The 20,320-nt window shown below is 43.5% G+C and overlaps 1 protein-coding gene across 1 annotated transcript; it reads right to left on the bottom strand.

Annotated features, from left to right (window-relative positions):
• Positions 1–15,209: 15,209 nt before the first annotated feature.
• TEX36 (testis expressed 36) lies at positions 15,210–19,690 on the bottom strand. Its single transcript, XM_064716799.1, has 4 exons — positions 19,581–19,690; positions 18,594–18,725; positions 16,898–16,978; positions 15,210–15,600 (listed from the first exon to the last, which is right to left on the bottom strand). The coding sequence occupies exons 1-4, from the start codon at positions 19,626–19,628 to the stop codon at positions 15,262–15,264; spliced, it is 600 nt and encodes a 199-aa protein (XP_064572869.1). The 5' UTR covers positions 19,629–19,690; the 3' UTR covers positions 15,210–15,261.
• Positions 19,691–20,320: the final 630 nt, after the last annotated feature.

Here is a 20,320-nt window from a genome sequence, read left to right as displayed (position 1 = left end):
CAATGCAGAGGAATGATTAATAATGAGGTTGGAAAACAAGGCATGGGAGTCCTGAGTGTGAGGAACGGGGGTGGAAGCAGAAAAACAGAGAGGAAATGAGAATTCTCCTTTCCAGTCAGCGCTGGATTTTCCTCAAGCAAACCTTCTTTATTCTGCACCACATTTTGCTTTGAAAAAACAGCAAAGCAGTTTTCTTACAAACATCCACAGGAATCATCTTCCTGTGAGAAAGCTCAGGAATACAATGTAATTTTTACAGCCTTTCCTCTTCAGCAAGAGAGCAATGGCAACCTGGCAGAAATAAGAAGCAGGCACGAAAGCCTAGAGAGGATTTTTTTTCTTATTATCACACCATCGCATCTGAAATAATTCCAGGATTCCAGCCAAGATCTTTGACACAAGTATTTGTAATGTTGAGCTGAAATACCAACCCAAAATGCAGCCAAGCACTGTTTGCTAAGACAGAAATCCTCCTGCAGGGTTTCTAGATTTATGTGTCTTCAGGAGATTGGGGGGAAAAAAAAGAAATCCTGAAGTTTTTCTGAACTGATACAGCTTCAGGATTAAGGGTGATCTGTAGACAAAACATTTTGCAAGGCTTTTTATCCCTGCCATGGGAGACATTTCACTTGAATGTTCTATTTCTGGAGCAACGGGGGATTTTTAAGTTTGCTAAAACAACTGAACACATTCTTCAAAACAATACAGTGGGTCCTTCTTGTGAGAGCAAAGCTAATCAAACACACATCCTGTGCTATTGATGTCAGCCAGCTGCTCGTGGCACTACTGGAGTCTCTGCTTTTAGGCCAACAGGACTATTATGGACTGTTTCCTCCATCTGTTCTCAAAGCAAATGCCAAGATGGTCAAGGTGTCGGAACATCCCACTGAAAACTACATCAAAGGAGTGACCTGAGCTGCTGTGCCAGGACTGGCCTCTTTGCAGAGGCAAAATCTGTAGAAATAAATACAACAGCAAATCTAGAAAATATAAGATAATTCAACAGGAACAGCCCTGGATGGGCTTTGAGGGCTCCAAAAGCCCAAAATATCAAAAAGTGTTATTAAGAAAATATATAATGTGATCCTACCTGGCTGCAGCCACTCCTTGTAACCTGAGAATAAAGATTTCCTTAACACAGAAAGAGAGGAGAGAGCTGGAAGGAAAGGATTTACAGGATGGGTGAGTGAGGTGACTCAGGCTCTGAGAGGCTGGAAAAGGGAACAGGAGAGGAATGGGAAAGGAGGAGGTGATTGACATGGACACAGTGCGAGGAACTAAGGAAGGTGTTGGCAAAGAGCACGCTTTGGTGGAAGCAAAACCACTTCCCACAAAACCGAGTGTGGGGTTTGGGTAAAATCTCCCTTGGGAGCTGCATCATTTGTCTACAGACTGGGAGGAATGGGATTCAAAAAGAACAAGCACCTGGCAGACAGAAGCCAGGTAAGGGTGCTCAGGTGTCCTTGGTCTCTGAGCTCCTCTCAGCTGTGGGATCTCAGCTGCCTGGAGGCACCAGAGCAGGAGAGTGTCCGGTTTTGGGCTGTTTGAAGGGCCTGGAAAGGCCCGGAGTGGCCTTGGGCAGCCCGCGTATCAAAGGACGAGAAGAGGCTTCAGTTCTTCTTTCGGTTTTTATGTTTATTAATTGTTTATCTAAAAGATTTTCTTTCGGCCCGACAGAGCTCTGCTCAGCAGCCAGCCATGAGCACACTGTGCTGCCCTCCGGACAGCCACCTATCTTTATACCCATTGTTACGTGTACAATATTTATCATTTTTCCCCAATACCATTTATTCTTATTGCCCAGTGCACTTTTAGTAATGACCAATCCTAAAGTGCCACCATCACCATAGAAGATGGAGGAGAAGAAGAAGAAGAAGAAGAAGAAGGACAGGACACGCCCCAATTCCTCCATCTTACTTCTCTAAACCCCCCTGTACAGAAATCCTAAACCCTGTGTTTCACCCTCTAATTAACTAATCCCTTCACCATTCACCCCGGTGAAATCCTCCTATCCTCATACAGGTGTCGTCTCCTGTGTAGGATCAAAGTCCAGCCACCAGACACTTCTGGAACATTCCAGGACTCCCGAGCCCCCCAAGGGTGCTCTCGGTGGTGCTGAGATCCCACAGGAGAGCAGAGGGCTCTGCAGGCAGAGCTCAGCTCAGCTCTGAGTTCTCGGCTTCCCCCTCTAGGAAATGGGAGCTGGGCAGGTCCTGGCTGGGGTTTGCTCCCTGGGGAGCCCAGCCAGCCCAGGCAAAGCTCTCAGAGCCCATCACACCTTCCTTAAAATCCAGATGTTTGCTGCAGCTGCCTGCTGGACGTGTCTGAGGCTGAGCCAGCCCTCCCAAGCAGGATTTCACTGCCATGGGAGGAGGCACCTGGAGGACAGGGGGCAGCTAAGGGGAGAAGAGCAGCTGCCTTTGGCAAAAGCACACACCACCACATCACTCCCACTCCACCAGAGAGGGCAAAACAGCAAATCCAAATGTGTGGGACTGTCCATCTCTCCCACCTGCCTTCCTTTCCCTCCCTGTGCTGTAGGAGCAGGATCCAGTCCCTGACACCTCATCAGGGGTGGCAAAATTCAATTTGATCAGTGCTGCCAAAAGACCTGGATGAATTCTGGCCTGCTGTGCCCAAAAAAGAGTTTGAACTCGTTACAAATTCTAGGCAAGACTCGAAGTTATCAGTGAGATTTTTTTTCTACAGCAACAGTCAGAAAAGCCTGTGGATTCCAAGCTTCCATTTCCATGTAAAGCACCACATCTCCCTGCCTGACCGACCAGGCTATTATGATTTGTGTATTAAAGCCTTGTGTTTTCCACCTATCGAGTGCATAAACAACAGTTTAACCTTTATCCCAAGGCATGTACACCCCTTTACTCCCAGAAAAATGAATTCATGTTTAGCAGTCAAATCAGTATCAACCTGACCTTTAAACACATCAGTGTTTCTTGGAAAAATATTATGGCTGGGATGCCTGCTGTGGTAAACAATATTAGCTGCTCCAACCCATGGCTGAGCCATGCTGTGAGGAGCCTTATCAAAATAAGGGGGTGAAACCCAGCAGGGACTGCAGATCTTCTGACAAACTCCACAGGATATGAAGAACAATGTAAATGTAACAGTACTGGCAGATATATTTCTATATTACTGTTCCAGAGATAACAGCTAAGGTGAATCATTTCCCACCACCTACAGCACTGAATTATTTCAAATTCTGAAGGGACCATATTTATTTCATTGGTAGGTAGCAATTTACTTAGCTGAAGATCATTATATTTATGTGTCTGTGAAATCCTCACAATAATTATATATTTGAGCTGTCTCAGAAGTGCTATATATATTCTCATTAGTCATGTACTTCCAAGGATATTATCATTTTTTTTTCCTTCAACAACCTTTGCAATCCGAGTGTGAAGTACTGCACTGCACATGAACCTCAATTCTTATAGTTTTCTTAAACTCCAGTTTAATCAAACAGCAGGGTGGCCTATATTCAAATGCAAATGCTAAGCGTGCTATGAAATATCTTCATTCCCTTAAATGACTGCACTGTGGAGCTTATTTAAAACAGACCACACTGTGCAACAAAACAGAGGAGGACATGGGAAAAAAGTCCCCTGTTTGATATTACTTTTGCCAGACTTCTCCAAAAAAGGTCATGAAAATGTTTAGAGCAGGGTAAGGAGATGAAGGCGAGGGGGTTTCTGTCGTTGCAGTCCCGGCTGTGCCAAGCAGTCAATTCCACCCCGTGGGTGGAGAGAGCTCCATTTGTTTTCTTCAATGCACTTCGCGAGTCTCATGTGAAAAATATTTTGAAAACACAAAACGTTGCAAGGCTCTAAATGCAAATGGCAGCCCATGGAGCCAGAGATTAATAATCCAAGGAGGATCAGTACACAGTGACATTAAAACTTGCAGCCCTCAGACCTGCAGGAGAAGATCGTGCTGTCCTTCACACCAGCCTGTGACCCTCCTCAGTGCTCCTGCAGGATCACCAGCTCAGGTTTTCCCTCTCCTTTTTAATGCAAAACAGAGTGAGGTGCCAGGCTGGCACCCCTGGAGGTGGATGCTGGTGGTTCATGTAAACACTCCATCCTTCTGCAGAAAGGCTGAGCCAAAGAAACCCAAGAGCTTTAAAAATATTAATCCCTCACATCACTACTGGCATTCTGTCCAGGTTCTTATTTATTTGAACACCTTCCACCAGCAATAAGGAAATGGCCTCAGTATTTTCCTTTGCCATTCTTGCCAAAATCAGAGAGATTTCAGTTTCTTTCTCCTTTTAGAAAATAACTGAGTAGAAAAAGATTTAATGTCAGACTTGTTTTGATACACCAGGTCATATCAATTACTCACTAGCCTTAGACCTGCCAAAATGACAAGTTACAGCTAAAGTCAACAAGCAGCACAGGTAGAAGATTTGCCATTACATCTCATGGATGGAGTGCAGGAACAAATCAGCCACAGCCACCTTAACACTGTGATATTCCAGCAGCAATGCACTGCAACTACCAAAATCTGCAAAGAAAAGGGCAGAGGCTAAATTCTGTTTCAGGCTGTGCGAGCACAGGTTAAAACAAAGAGAAACAATTCTCACTCTTTTTGCTGGTTTGGGAAATGGAGCAGTGAGGGAGATGCTGAGGAACATCAGTTCCTCCTATCATCAACCCATTTCTGCAGCAACCTTCACTCTTCCCTTTGGCCAGTACCTTTGTGCAAGGAATGAAAACTAAACCCCCATCCTATTGTTAAAAGAAATGTTTCAGTTCAGATCACTGAAGAATCAATTTAGAAAGCAAAAGTACAAAGTTTCCTGGAGAACACCTGCACAGTAAACAAAAATCAAGCAGTAACTTTGAGGAGCTCACTGCACCTCTCACCCTACATATTTATTTATATCTATGCTACAAACCCATGACACTCTTGACTTTGCTGGGGATGATTCTAAGTAGTTCAGTTGCACACAGGATCTACCATTTCTCTTCAGGTGAGCACCTATTTCTACCTATAGAAATGTATTTATTTATTTATTTAGACCCTCCATGGTTGTGGAAGCAAGCACTGAGCAAATGTAAATAAGCATGGCTTGGGAAACAGACAGACTCACTGTGAAATCCCCCCACAGCAAATTAATCAGCCTAAAAGACTCTCACAGTTTGAAATTGGGCTTCCTAATCTATGATGGCTGCCACATTTAGCTTATGATGATATAAAATAAACATCACACCTTTAAACTTTTCCCAGGGCTGATAAATCAGCAAGGAGGGGATGACTCTCATGAGAGGATCATGCCTGTGGTTAGCAGAGTCCCACAGATACACAAGAGATGCAATTATGCTGGAATAGCCAATTCTAGAGCTCTGACATGGCTTATTATTTGACTAGCAAACAAGGAATTTCTTCAACTTAATTGCAGCCTAGCTATTCTAATGCTGATCTTTTTCATCCTTATTTTCCTTTAACTATGGCCTTCACAGAATTTTGTTTTATTTAAATTCTTTGGTTGTTGATGTGCCCATATCTTGGATATGTTTCATACCTGCTACAGATATGCACAGCTTCTGAGTAAGTGCAGTTGCTGATAAGATTCACCCCCATCACAGCTCACTTGTTAGAAATTTGTGATTCAGAGTAAAGGAATTTGCAGCATTAATTTCAGCCATGCAGGTTCTTAACTGTGGCAGTGCAACGAATACATTCCTGACACACTTGGTGCAATGTTTACCTTTGGAAGCATCAGATGATATTGTGCCTTGTGCCACAGTGTATGTGAGTGTGATAAGGAATTTATAACTGCAGGAGGCAGCACTAAACACGCATCAGGAATTATCCTGATGCTCTGTGTGCGTGAGGGGAGCTGGGCCCTGCCAGGGGTGAGGATCTGCAGGTGCTGACCACCACCTCAGCCACGCACCAAGGACACAAACTCGTCCTGCCTGAAGCCATTTCCATCCCCTGCAAGGTAACCCTTCCATCACCCTAAACACGAGGAACAAATGATTTTCACTAATTAACAAACAGCCTTGGCACAGGGCCCAGCCCCGACTGCTCCAGTGCCGGCTGGAAGGAGCACGGCAGAGCAACTGCTCTGGCAGGTTTGGGACCTGAAAGGTCAAGTAATTACCAGCCCTTCGGAGGCATAAACTGCCTTTAAAGCCAGCAGAGCAAGCAAAAACTATTAGGAGATTCATCCAACATTTATCTTTTAACTTGTTATCTCCGATACACAAACTCATTCTTATACTGTTTGCATTGTGGTGCATAAAATATTAAAATTAAAAGGCTTAGGGACTTCTGAGGGGAAAAAAGAGTGTAAAACTATTTTAGATTCAGAAGCATTTCATCAATATGGAGTGTATTTGCATACTGGAATCAGAGAGTCCTGATTATGCATGTTTATTGATTTTGGCTTTGTTTTGATTAATGATAAAACTATGATCCTTCTTGTAAGGTAGCAGAGCTTGAGGGAGCTCAGTGCAATACAAATGTTTTGTATTTTAAGAAATCCTATTTATGCAAATAAGAGCACATTCACATGCATTTTGCTCAAGCATGGTTGTAACAAAGCTCTCCAAACATTCTCTTTTATACTCTGGATAATTTGGGGAGGCATGTTTAATACAAAAATGCCGCATAACAATTACTTTTTTCTTCATTATGAATGGCTCCCATTATATCACCTTGGACAAAAGAACAAGCTTCAATTCCCACTGAGCCTAATTTATTATCACAGCCAAAGATATTGTTTTGTGTCAGAGTGAATGCAATATTTCTAGAAATGGACTGCAAAAATCCTGCTGGGGGAAGTTCAAGGGGACTAGGGAGAAGTGAAAAACAAAAAACAATCTGGAGCTGGCTGGAAAAGTTTTTGCATTTCTGGAAAAGCAATGTTGGCATGTTTGCCTCCAGTCCAGAAAGGGGGAGAGAGGCTTCCACCAGATAAAGCAGCTGTAGATACTCATTATCAGAGTGCAAAGAAAATGTGAGGACAGACTCCCAATGTGTCATGTCCTGAGGACATCAAGAGTTGTGACAGATTCTATTCCTGCCTTAGTTACCAGCATTTAGACCATCCACTGGGCAGTGGACTGAAATGATTCTGAATTTATCCAACCAGACATCTGCACATCAAGACAAATAAAATTATCAGTTGGCCTGTGTTCTGACACATGAATTATCTCACAAATCTCAGCAGGATCTTTGCCTGTATGACAGCTGCCATATTGGCCTCTGATATCTGCTTTGGCAGCAAGGTCAGAATCTGGAGTCTGAACAGAAGAGCAACCTGAGAATAAGCGAGGGAGTGGAGGTGAGGAAAATCCTCCTCCTTAAGTTATAACTCCCAAACACTCTTTTTTGACAACTTAGTAGTCCAAAGGTGTGTTGTAGGAGAAGGATACGGAACAAAAGCGTCCATGTCTGCAAGCAAGGCTGACCCATCTGCTCAGAGACCTTCTGACAGCTTCTTTCTGAAGGACAGTGGGGTTGGTTTGCCTCCTGTGGGCTGTGGGGGCTGGAGACAACAGAACACCAAGAGAATACCAAGAGAACACCAATGGAACACCAAGAGAACACCAATGGAACACCAAGAGAACACCAATGGAACACCAAGAGAACACCAAGAGAACACCAAGAGAACACCAATGGAACACCAAGAGAACACCAAGAGAACACCAAGAGAACACCAATGGAACACCAAGAGAACACCATGAGAACACCAATGGAACACCAAGAGAACACCAAGAGAACACCAAGAGAACACCAATGGAACACCAATGGAACACCAAGAGAACACCAATGGAACACCAAGAGAACACCAAGAGAACACCAATGGAATACCAAGAGAACACCAATGGAACACCAATGGAACACCAATGGAACACCAAGAGAACACCAACAGAGCACCACCAGAACACCACCCTTCCTGTCATCTTCTGCTGACTCTGTCTGTGCTTCCACAGCAGTTCAGAGCTGCTCCATGCTGCAGGAAATCTGGTTTAATCCCTCCTGTGTGTTTGGAGAGAGACCCAGTCCAGCTCAGAGGGAAGAGGAGGGGTCAGCTGCACAGCAAGGAAAGGTCAGGCTGCCTCACCACCATGCCTGCAGCTGAAGGACTGCGTTTCTCTTGGAAATTTGGGCTCTTAATGTCTTCACTGGTTAACAACCCCTCTTCTACTTCAAGGACTTTGGTACATGAAATAGATGAGATGTTCACCCTCCTCTTCCAGCTCCAGCTGCTGGGAACTTTTCTCCAGTTTCAGGAGAAATGGCTTTGCCCACAGAAAGCCTTTGCTGGCCAGCACTGACAGAACGAGCATTCCCAGGCTGCAGGGCTCCACTGGGGTCCCCTGTGGAATTCCCAGGTCAGGAATGAGAGTCAGGACAGACTGGGGAGATCCCGGCTATTTCCTGAGCACAGGGCACAGGAACTGCTGCTTCCCTCCCAGGTGCTCTGCAAGAAGGGATCAGCCAAGCCATGAAGGCACACACACATTTCTGCCCCCCAAAAAACCCAAGTTTCACTTGTTTTTCAACTCACTTGAAAAGGCAAATATGGTTTGAAATTTCAAATTTTGTAAGGAATTATTTAACCCAAAGGCTAAAGCTGTTTTATATTTAAGACTGAATTCAGCTTGAAGCATAAAGAAAACTCTAGCATAAATTAGCACATATTGAAAACTTGATGCTAGAGAAATAAAACGTTGGTTTAAATCCAAGTAGTAAACCAAAAAACCAATTTTTTGAATTTGCTGGATACTGTTGGTGATTAAATAAGTAATCAGATCATAGGCTCTCTGAGACAAAATAAAATAAATAAGTATTGAAAAACCTTTGAACTTTGTAAGCATCAAACCCCATGAGATATCTCTATTTATGCTGGAATCAAGTTGTTGCATATCCCTGACATAATTTGAGAGCTCACTGATATCAGTATAAATCTGATAATTCAACTCCCAACTGTAGCTCTTCCACTGATATAACACATATTAAAATCAAGCTGTTCTACACATCTGCCCTCCTATGGAACCAAGCTGCACTGCAGGTCACAAAAGAGTTGGAAGATCAAATGTTCATTTTCGTCTCAATGATGGCACATTTAATTCAGAATGAAAATTAACATCCCACATGCACTGAAAGTCTTCATAGCAATGATGTAAAGCTGGAAGTGTGGAGATTAACACCAGGAACAAAGATAGGATTAGGCATTTTTGATGGAAAATATTGTTCTTCTGCATCAACAGTCTCCCCCTCCAGTCCTCTTTCTTTTTTAAGTCTTTAAACCTGGTGCTTAACTTGGCCTATGAAATATTCTGCAATATGTTGGTCAGGCTGGGTTTTAATTTCAACTCAACTGAAGAAGCATTGTTTAAAAGAATCAGTATATCCCAGGGGAATCAGGAAATTACACTTTATTTACTGGGTTTGCCTTTCCCATAAGCAGACAGAGCCATATAGCATCTGATTTCCCAGTGAGGGGAGACACAGCTTGAAAAGGAGCCCTGCCCATGAGCACTGGGCATTGATTAATTAAGCAATAAGATGAGGAGGGTCACTCAGGGTCATTAGTGCATGCCTCCAATGCCACTGCAGTGTCTGGTTAATACCATAGGGTCTGAGCCCACAACAGTTTACATCTGGGCACAGGACTGGGCACTTGTGCTGCTCTGTTTGCACGTTAACATTGCCATTTGTAGGTGCTGGAATGCACCAGGCAGCCTAAACACAACCTTCCTTTTTGGGGGTGAGAGAGGGACAGGAGACCTGCATCTTCAATCTGTTTTCATGGAATTGTTTCTGTTACAAAATCTGTCATTCCATGGACTATTGAAAATGACCACAGACATATTGCTATTACAGTAGTCTCTGTGAGCACTGTTTCTACAGATCCCACAGCAAGGAATTAAAAGAAAAGGAATTCAAATTCCTAAGATTTTCTAAACTGGTTCAGGCAACCTGGAAAACCACCACGCTCTACCTGGACTGCCAGAGCTGCTGCATTTTGTTTGCAGCAGTTAAACACTGGCCTTGTGAGAAAGCACAGGGTTTTCCCTGGTTCAGAGGGCTGGCACTCACCTGTGAGCAGGCATTCCTGAATTCCTGAGATCCGGTCCTTGCAGTCCCAGAGGTCTCCTCCGAGCACTTCTTTCCTTCTGTTTGAATTAAACTTACCTGTTTCAAAGTACATTTTTTCTGTACACCACATTTCAAAAATGACAATTTGAAATTTTTCACTTTCAGGTGAATATACTGAAGGATAACAAGCTTGACCAGACAAGAGGTAACATGATCTTCATGAAAGCAGCTGAACAAATCATAAATTGGGTTTTACTGGTTCACTTGCACCCACTATGGCTAAACACCCAATTTAAGGTCAGTTGTGATTGCTTCCCTGTTGAACGGATTTCCCTTTAATTAGATATTCCACAGACAATGTTTTAACATCTAGGTATTTTATTACTTTGTTGGGGAAGCAGGAATAAACCAAGAAATTTGGGATGAGGCAGCTCTGTATAGTTCTTTCCCATTCCAGAGTGGAATGGGGGTCTGTCCTTGCCATCTACTGCTCTTTAGATAAGATATCAGCAGCAGGAGAGTCTTAAGGAAAATTAATAATAATAATAGTAATGATGATGATGATGATGATGATGATGATAATAATAATAATAATAATAATAATAGTGTACTGTGGCTTGAAGATAGAGATGCCTAAGAAGTTTCTATTTAATTTCAGAAATTTCATTTCTTGCCAACCAGCGTGGCCAGTGTATCAACATAAAAATTTCCATTAGATACAGGCCTGGCTGTACTCTTGGTTCAACATCAGCACCACCACAGTAACACCAATATTTTCCTCAGTTAGGGAAATGTTATACCTCTAAAAGAGTATTTAAAGAAGCTTACATCTGTAAAAGAGTATTTAAAGAAGCTTAATATCATCCACACATGAACTCTATCACTGTAAATAAATGGGCATCATCTTTGGGCTTAGGCAGAGCTGGGACAGAATTGTCACTGTGTAACTGTGCAGCACAGGGAAGGAAATGGACTCACCTCCAGGGCCACATCCCCATCAAGTTTCTTCACTCTAACCTTGAGAGCACAAGCTAAGCAACAACATTTCAGCTACATGGAGTGATTAGATTATGAGCACAGTGATTAGATTAACAGCAGATGACTTGCAAGTCAAACTGCTGCATCCCCACTGAATTAGCAGCTCCAGCAGCAGCAGAGCTCCCCCTTGCAGTGCTCCCCACAGCCCCAGCTTTAAGGACTTCTTTAAGGCTTTGGACACCAAGTAAACAAAAGACAAAATTTCCATTTTGCCTCCAACTGAACCAAAGCCAGTGTGCTCTCATAGAACCAGGGTCTCTAATGACTGCGAACGGCTTTTCATTGGTCACAACACCTCACAAGTGACACAGCTGTCAAAGGGGACATCCAGCTTACCAGGGGCATCACAGGTTGGGCTTTGAGTGAGATCATCTCCTCACATCTCCTTCTCAGCAAGCAGGATGCAAAGAAGGCAGAGAAAACCAAGCAGAGTTTAAAGCAGTGAACACAACACTGCAGGCACAGGCACAGACTGTGTCTGTCACCCAGCACAGCTCCAGAGGCCACCTGAGAACCAAGGGGCTTAAGATGGGCATGGAAACAGCTGAAAAAGCAAAGTGGCAAAGGTGTTACTCTTCAGCTCAGCTCTGGAATCACAGAATGTCTGTCGGATCTCAGGATCTCAGTCCTGAGGTGCTGAGCCACCGAGACCACCTTGGGGGGCTCGGGAGTCCTGGAATGTTCCAGAAGTGTCTGGTGGCTGGACTTTGACCCTACACGGGAGACGACACCTGTATGAGGACAGGAGGATTTCACCGGGGTGAATGGTGAAGGGATTGGTTAATTAGAGAGTGAAACACAGGGTTTAGGATTTCTGTACAGGGGGGTTTAGAGAAGTAAGATGGAGGAATTGGGGCGTGTCCTGTCCTTCTTCTTCTTCTTCTTCTCCTCCATCTTCTTTGGCCATGGTGGCACCTTTGGATTGGTTATTACTGAGAGTGCACCGAGTAATAAGAATAAATGGTATTGGAGAAAAATGATAAATATTGTACACGTAACAATGGGTATAAAGATAGGTGGCTGCCCCAGAGGGCAGACAGTGTGCCCATGGCTGACTGCTGAGCAGATCTCTGTTCGGCTGAAAGAAAATCTTTTAGATAAACAATTAATAAACATAAAAACCGAAAGAAGAACTGAAGCCTCTTCTCGTCCTTCGATACGCGGGCTGCCCCAAGGGCACCTCGGGCCTTTCCAGGCCCCTCAAACAGCCGACATAACCCGGCAAATGTCCTGAGCTGGAAGGTCCCACAGGATCCTCAGTGCAGCTCCTGGCCCTGCACAGCCACCCCACCATCCCACCCTGGGCCTGGCAGTGCTGGCCAAACCCTCCTGGAGCTGTGCAGCCCTGGGGCTGTGCCCATTCCCTGGGGAGCCTGCTCAGCCCTCTGGTTTGACTTTTTAAAATTGATTTTGTTTCAGTTCTGTGAATTTAAGTAACACACTGAAACTCTTTTAAATTAACACAAAAAAGATTTCCTAAAAATGCTGCACAGGCAGTCCCTACATTGATGCATGCCCAGGAGAAAAAACAGAGGACACCAATACTCCTTGGAAAGGACTGGAGGATGAGGCTGCTGTTCCTGTAAAGAGGGTGTTTGGGTTTGATTTTTTAAATATAACAATGCACAAAAGAAGTCCATCCTTATCAGCAGCACTTAGAACAGTATTTGGCTGATTTAACCCACAGTGTGATCATTCTGCTGAGCCCACCTACACCCACCTGATCCCAAAGAACTCCCAGCCAAGAGCACTGTCCTGCACTGACCCGAAAACTTCAGGGGAGTCATCAGCCTTATTTCAATTTCTTCCATTCCCAAAGAAACAAACAAAAGAAAATGCATGTTCAAAACTGTTTTAACTCAACAGGACCTTCCTCACAGACACAGTATTATCACAAGAGTAAACAAACTGATGGTTTCTATCCAAAGTACACAAATTTATCTGAGGAATTCATTATTCATTTCCAAATTCAGTGTCTCCTGTTATTTACCCAAGAAACACTGGCAGAGCATGAGATGTGTGGGAATCACCTGCTTTATTCAACCCACCACAGTTTATTTCAGTTTATAAGGGATTCATGATCTCTTCACTTTCTCCTCTGCAATCTTTATTAGAATACAGTTGAAAATATGCAATAATCCACAGGTACATTTTTTTTCTTTTTTTAAAGCCACATTTTAACCAAAAATGGGAAGAAAAAAAAAGAAAAAGGGGGGAAAAAGAAATCTGGAGTGTTTCTATTGGTATCTTAAGGCATAACAAACTCCAGCAATTTATTTCACCACATCCAGTTGTAATGCTAAACCACAGATAAACATTACTAATGGAACAAGAATGTGTTCCTTCCTTCTGATGGAGGTCCAAAATTGCCCTTTGGAGTTTGCCAAGCAGCATGGGGCACTTCATTCACCATGTGATTGGCACACACTTCAGTTCTGAATCAGTCTGGGGATGAAACTGTTGGCTAAAGCTCTGGAAATTCTGACTCTGGAGCTGTCAGGCAGGCTGTCTTGACTTTGAGAAAATGCAATTCTTTTTAATAGCACTATGTTACTTGGCTTTTTATTTGGTTTTACATTGTTCATTGATGTTTTGGATTTTGATGTATTGTGTAGCACCCCAAGAACTCTAAGAGGGGGGACTCCATTAAAAAAATGAGTTTATTATTTCAACATGTGCTAATAAACATGCTACACGTTTGGGGAATCTAATCCCATCTATTTTGATGGCACACAAAAAGGCCCTCAGCCACTGCCTGCTGATAGCAAAAAATGCATCTGTTCACTGAAAGGCAGAAATGTCATTTTGTAACTGAGCTCATGTTCAAGGCAGCTCTTACAATGCAGGGAATTCGAAGGGTCAAGGGTTTATTTTTCCATTTATCTTGTAAAAAAAGGAAATTATCTCATAAACTTATGATTTTTTTTAGTCAACATTATTTTGCATAGCAACAAGCTTATTTGTAGGATATTTCAAGACACATAGCTTAGCTTATTATTTTATTGATATTAATGGAAATGATCCAGAAGAGGAAAACACATCATCTGGAGGTCTGACTCGAGGTGTGACTCAACTGCCTGCCACATCCTAACACCAGTGAATATTCTGGGAGCAGAGTGCTTGGAGGACTGGGTTTGAATTATCTTCCTTGGGGACATGTAACTATAAAATCATGAGCTCTTTCTAAGATCCAGTCCACCCCAAACTCAAACCTCCATGCAGCCTTTCACTTCAGCTCAAGTTTTTTTCCCCCTTATAGCCATGAATCAAATTTTTGAGTGCACAAATGTTGTTCACAACACTCTTTCTTTTTTCACTTCTACAACTGCTGTGCTTTTACCAAACAGGACACTGATTTTGCACAGCTTCTTTTTTATCTGCTTTCTCTAATGGCTGCTCACCTGCCTGTCAGCCATGAAACCTTTCCGAAAGGTTTCTCTCTTGCCTGAGCACACAGGGCTTTGGCTCCCTGCTGTGGGAATCCCTCCAGGATCCAGGTCCATTGTGCTGCTGTGTCAGTACAGGTGCTGCCAGCTGCCTGAGGTACAGCCCTGCCACTGACTCAGAAGCTGAAGGAGCTTTTGTATCAAGATGAGGGGCACCCAGTATCAGGTAACACAAGCACAATCCCTGTCTGTGTTCCCCTAGCAGACATATGTCTAAAAAAAAGCACAATCCTGTTTTTCCTTATAACTGGGAAGGCCCTCAGCCCCATCCACTGCCCATGGCTGGGGGCACTGGGAGCACTGAGCTGCTGCTCAGAGGGAAGGGAGGGAGCTGGGGGTGCTCAGCCTGGAAAAAAAGAGATTCAGGGCTGCCCTCATCACTCTCTGCAGCTCCTGAAAGGTGCCTGTGCTCAGGTGGGCTTGGGCTCTTTCTCCAGGCAGCACTGACAGAACCAGAGGACACAGCCTCAAGCTGCACCAAGGGAAATTTAGGTTGGATATTAGGAAAAAAATGTTTTACAGAAAGGGTGATAAAGTTCTGGAATGGCTGCCCAGGGATGGCGGTGCTCCTCTTCTTTAAAGCTTTTCTAGAAATGCATGTATTCAGAGCAATGCAAGGTAATGAACTCTCAAGGTACTGCCAGGTGCATTTTACTCAATGTTTATTCCTCCACCATTGCTTTGAGTAGTGAACAGTTCACACGTGCTCGGTGGGTGTTCCAGAGGTGTTGGCTGGTGAAGATGTCTTGGGTGTCTCGGGTGTCTCGGGTGTCTGGGATGGCTTCAGGGCTGTCTCATCCTCAGTAGCAGGTGTGCTGGAGCGTTGCTGCTGGTCGCTGTGGCTCTGGCAGTGGTGTTTGGGGTAGCGCCTGTGACACTGCTCGTCATTTTCGGGGCTCTGACCCGACACAAACGTGCTCTGGTAGACGGTGACGAAGCCCTCGCGGCTGCTCCGGCCCGGCGCGCGAGACCACTCGAAGAAGTTATGGGAGTTCTGTCTCTGCTTCTCTGGATCCAACTTCCTCACGCCCATGCCCTACGGGAAAAACCAGGAAACTAAAATTCATGCAACCATATGACTTGCAGTCACAGCTTCACAGATGAATCTTGTAGCAGTCACTACCCCACTGGGAAGTGAACGAAGCTGTTACCACAGTGATTGCAAGAACTCACGGTCGACCTTTAGCAAGTTAAAAATAATATTGCCAGACTCGCCTGTATGAACATTTTTGGTTGCATATATAATGGGAAATCTGCTGACCTTCCACCTCTCAGAGCTAATAAACCACTTTTACTCTGCATTTCTGTAGCACACCAGCTACTCAAGGCTATTTAGCTACACTCGGCTAAATTAATCTTCAGAGGCACCCAAAGAAATAGGTTAATAATTCCAGGTTTGGATTGCAATAAAGAAACTGAGACAGACCATGAAATCTGAATCTTCAGTGCTATCCCTTGTGTGTCCAAACACAGAGAGACAGAGCCTGATTTTCACACTCCACAGCTCGCAGGAAATTTAGCTGGAATTATGGTTGATCGGTATCTGTACAACAATGAGACACTGCCCAAAGTGCACAGAAATTGAGGTTACTCAGTGAATAATGAATTCTAAAAAGTCTAGGCCTGACAGAGCCCAAAATCAGACAAACACTCTATATCACAATTCACTGATTCCTCCTTTACTCATTACCCTGTGAACTGCACTATTTCTTTTGCTGCCTGGAATAATACCAACAATCTAAGGGGAATGGAAGAACATGAAACTGTTGCCCACAGAGAAAAGCCCAAAAAAATTTAATTCTAGTCAAAGTTGAGGCTTCTGCAGCATAAATTTAAACAGGTGTATTGTAAAGAATCCAAAGAATTAGTTTTTGAGATATCTTGTGGGTATCCTATGGATTTTGCTTAAATTTATGATAAAGATGAGTCCGAATATTTGGGACCGCAAATTAGAAGTTCCTGAGATATCTACAAAAATTCATTGCAAGGCAAATCACTTAGAGCAGACTAATAGGACATTTAACTGGGTACAAAACCAAAACAGGAATATTAGAAAATATTAGAAAATGTCAGAGACCCAAATCATGGTTTTTTGCTTCTCTTTGAATCATACCATTCTCAATGACAGTCCCAGAGATGTTCCAGCCGTCTACTAATAAAAAGTGCATTTTTCTTTGCTATTTACATTTTTCTCTTCTCACAGTTTTAGCATAAATTTTCTCTTTTTTTTTTTCTTTTTTTCTTTTTTAGGGGACAGAAAAGATGCTGTGTTTAATCTCTGGCAGACCAATAGATCTGAAGTTGCTTGATTTGCCTCAGTGCTGGGTACTCACCAGGTCAAAATACTCGACTGCATTGCATATGTCATGTCTGTTGTCATGAGAAGAGAATGGGAAATTGTTGTTTCCTGCTTTCTGCAAAAAAAGAAATTAGAGCAAAAAAAGAAAGAATTTTAAACTCTGTTTGGAGTCTATTAGTCTTTGTTCTTATATTGTGAGATTACAGCTGCCTTTGTTCTAGCACAGAAGTCATATTCCTGTGTTAAATATTCACCTCAACATGATTTTATAGGGGTAATGTGGACTTTTAATTTTTTATTAATAAAATGACCAGGAGGATTTGCTGAATATATACATGATTAATATAAAAGTGCAAATTTTCAAGTAAGAAATTATACATTCTGTCTGCAAAGCAGCAAAATGCTAGATATATGTCAGGACTGCCTTGCTTGATTTAGAGTAGGCCTAGAGCTAATTAAAATAAACTACAAAAGGGACCTCAAAACTGAATTAGTCTGTGATTTATGCACTGAATGTCATGGACACTGCTTGTTGCAGGGGAAGTTGAAGAGGTATTAATTGCTTAACTAATTTATAATCTCATTCTTTAACATGGTGTTCATCCAGTCTCTAAATGAAACCAGAGTTTCAGAAGAAAAAAAAGACAACTGCAAAAAGTGCTATTTTAGAAACACTGAACATAGCTGACTTTCTAAATGTTATCAGTGCAATATCCCAAAGTTTTAATGTAACACAGTCTAAAAGAAGTGTTTCAAGAATAGGGGAACCTGAATGAGTTCTAAAGATCAGTGTGACTGGAGGCCTGATCCAGCAAGAAGATTCACCAGACACAAAATGTGCCTGCACAGGATCAGCTCCATGGTCAGATCTCAGGATAAATTGTTTACTAGGCAGATTCTCTTCCTTTTTTTAGGTATATTTACCAGTGGATAAAAGCTACCCTTTTCAGGCAGTGGCTAAGGCCAGATGTTCCACAGAAAGGTGGATGTAATATTAACACAGTGTATACTCATGTTACAGTATAATCTCCTTCTCATAGTCCCAAGCTTCCCTTTTAAATATTCCTTCCAAGCCCTTCATTTCTGCCCTTCACTATAGCAAAACCAGTGAAATGAACCCACTGTAATTGCTGTGCTTACAGAAAATAGAAAATGTTCTGTGCCCAAAGCAGATGGGTAAAGCAAAGCCCAGTGATGAGAAAATAAGGACATGAAAAGGTGCTTACAGCACTGCAACTTTTTAAATACTTGTGATTTTTAAAAAGACTGTATTTCCTTTCATCATAAAATTTTTTAACAAATCCCATTTTTAAAATGTTTGAAATGAGGAGCTTCTAACTTTTTAAGGATCAAAAAGAACACTCCTTTGTGTGAATATACTGAATTTCCAACATTCATTGCCAAACAGCTGATCAAATTTCCATTAAACCTTCTTTACACACGGGCTGTGGGCTGAGATTGATCATAATGTATTCGGTGTCTCAATAATAAACGAGAAAATCAGCAGTAATACAGCAGGACTCGGAGCTACTAAAATTATGAGTGAGTAACAGGGAAATATGTTTCTTCCGCAGCACAGGCAGCAATCACGGCATCCCCTGAGGCACAAAGTCTGCCAGCCCGCTGTGACTGCTCCGCTAACGACCCCGAGCGCTGCTCTTACTCACAATTTAGCGAGTGACAAGTCGCAAAAGAGCTCCGAAAATGGGCTGTGCTGCACAGGAACTCACCTGCACCCGAGCTTTGTACTGCAGCGGCATTCTGTGTTCCTGGCCCACAGCGGCTACGGAGTTCAGGACATGCTTTAGTGAAGAGCTTGTTACTGATTCCAGCTCGCCCAGCTCCAGTCCATCGTGAGTGAACTAGAAAATAATGAAGATTATGAGCCTTTAAAATAAAAGCCAACTGGAAAAAAAAAAAAAAAAGCCAACAACAACCAAACCCAAATAACAATTAAATCTGATCAGAAATGTGAGCATAATGGTATTTTCCCGTTTATTTTTTATTACTTGGATTGCAGCAGCACCTAGTGGCGTCTGGAAAAAATGAGGAGTCTCCCACACACACAGCACAAACCCTACCATAAAGACGTTCAAACGTAGATAAAACAACCAGACAAGAATTTTAGGAATCTTTAAGACGAGAATGTCCAGGAACTTTCTGAAAACTGTTTACACAGCAATAACCACCAAGGAAAACAACGACCTCCTAACCCCCCTTCCCCCATGCTACTCCTGCTGTAGCACAAGTTTGAAAGCACAAAACTTTTGGGAACAGCCCAACCCAACATCAGGCCAAAGGGCTCAGAGAGGAGGAGCAGCCGGTGCCAGCAGTGTCACAGTGCCCTGGAATACCAAGATGTCCCAGCCCAGCGTTTCTGATGGGGTCAGAGTGTTCTCCTGGAGGCGAGAACTGAGGCAAACCTTGGCTGGAGCTCTCCAGAAGAGAAGGAAGATCAACCAGGGCTAACTATCAAATATGAGACCTCCAGCATTGCTGGAAAACTGGGCGGCAGGGGGGGGAAATCCAGCCAGGGTTGGTTAACAAGCCAGAACTTTTGCACACTGAATACGTAGGACGCCTTCCTCGTAAACCTCAGGAACGGGAAGACTCATTCCTGACTGAAGGACAAAGTCACCCTCAGCACGGCGCTTTTTCTGAGAGTTTAGGCATCAGAAGCCCTGTGGGGGACACGGGGGCTCCTGCTCGGCCCTTACCCAGTCGCTACTGTGCCCCCCGCTGTGCTCTGACCCGTCCTTAGCCATGGCTCGATGTCACTGCCGCTGCGGCCACTCTGCCAGCGCCACCGCGGTTCCCTGGAGACGCGCTCGGGGGGCGGCCGGGCCGTGGAACCTCCTCCCCTGTGACCTCAGAGCGCTCCCGGAGCTCCACACAACCCCGGGCAGCGCCGCTGGCGCTCCCCTGCTGCAGGGGAGAGGGGAATTACAGCTCCTCAAAGGATTGAATGTTGGAAACAAATCAGTTCTGCACAATCGCTTCAGTGACACTTTACTGTCTGAATGGGAATGGGTGGGGAAGGGAGAGCTGGTTTTGAGGAAAACCCAAAGGATGTTAGAGAAAGAATTTTTAAGATGTAACTTCCGGCTCTTTTGAAAATGGCTTTCCACATACACACATTTTAATTGAAACACACGCCCAATATTACAGAAAACCCTGCTGCGTCCTAAGGATTTTTTTTCATTTGAGTTTAAGCGCTGTCTTGGAAACATCCCAACTATTTAACTGCAGCACACTTGGCCACTTTAGCACAAACTTGGCCTCCTTGGCCATGACAGACTGGAAAGAAGATGACACTTGTGTTCTTTTTGTCTTCAAACTAACAGAAACTAGGTTTAGATTGGATATTGGGAAGAAATTGTTCCCTGGGAGGGTGAGGAGGTGCAGCCCATGGCTGAGGTAGAACTGGATGATCTTTAAATTCCCTTCCAGCCCAAAC

Source organism: Zonotrichia leucophrys, chromosome 6 (assembly GCF_028769735.1).
Source record: "Zonotrichia leucophrys gambelii isolate GWCS_2022_RI chromosome 6, RI_Zleu_2.0, whole genome shotgun sequence".
NCBI classification, from domain to species: Eukaryota; Metazoa; Chordata; class Aves; order Passeriformes; family Passerellidae; genus Zonotrichia; species Zonotrichia leucophrys.
This window is presented reverse-complemented; position numbering and strand designations above follow the sequence as displayed.

Coding starts and splice junctions, on each gene's coding strand:
- TEX36 (XM_064716799.1), bottom strand. CDS start 19,628: ATGGCTAAGGACGGGTCAGAGCACAGCGGGGGGCACAGTAGCGACTGG. Junction 18,726..19,580: donor GGGGGCACAGTAGCGACTGG/GTAAGGGCCGAG, acceptor ATTATTTTCTAG/TTCACTCACGATGGACTGGA. Junction 15,601..16,897: donor CAGTCGAGTATTTTGACCTG/GTGAGTACCCAG, acceptor TTTTTCCCGTAG/GGCATGGGCGTGAGGAAGTT.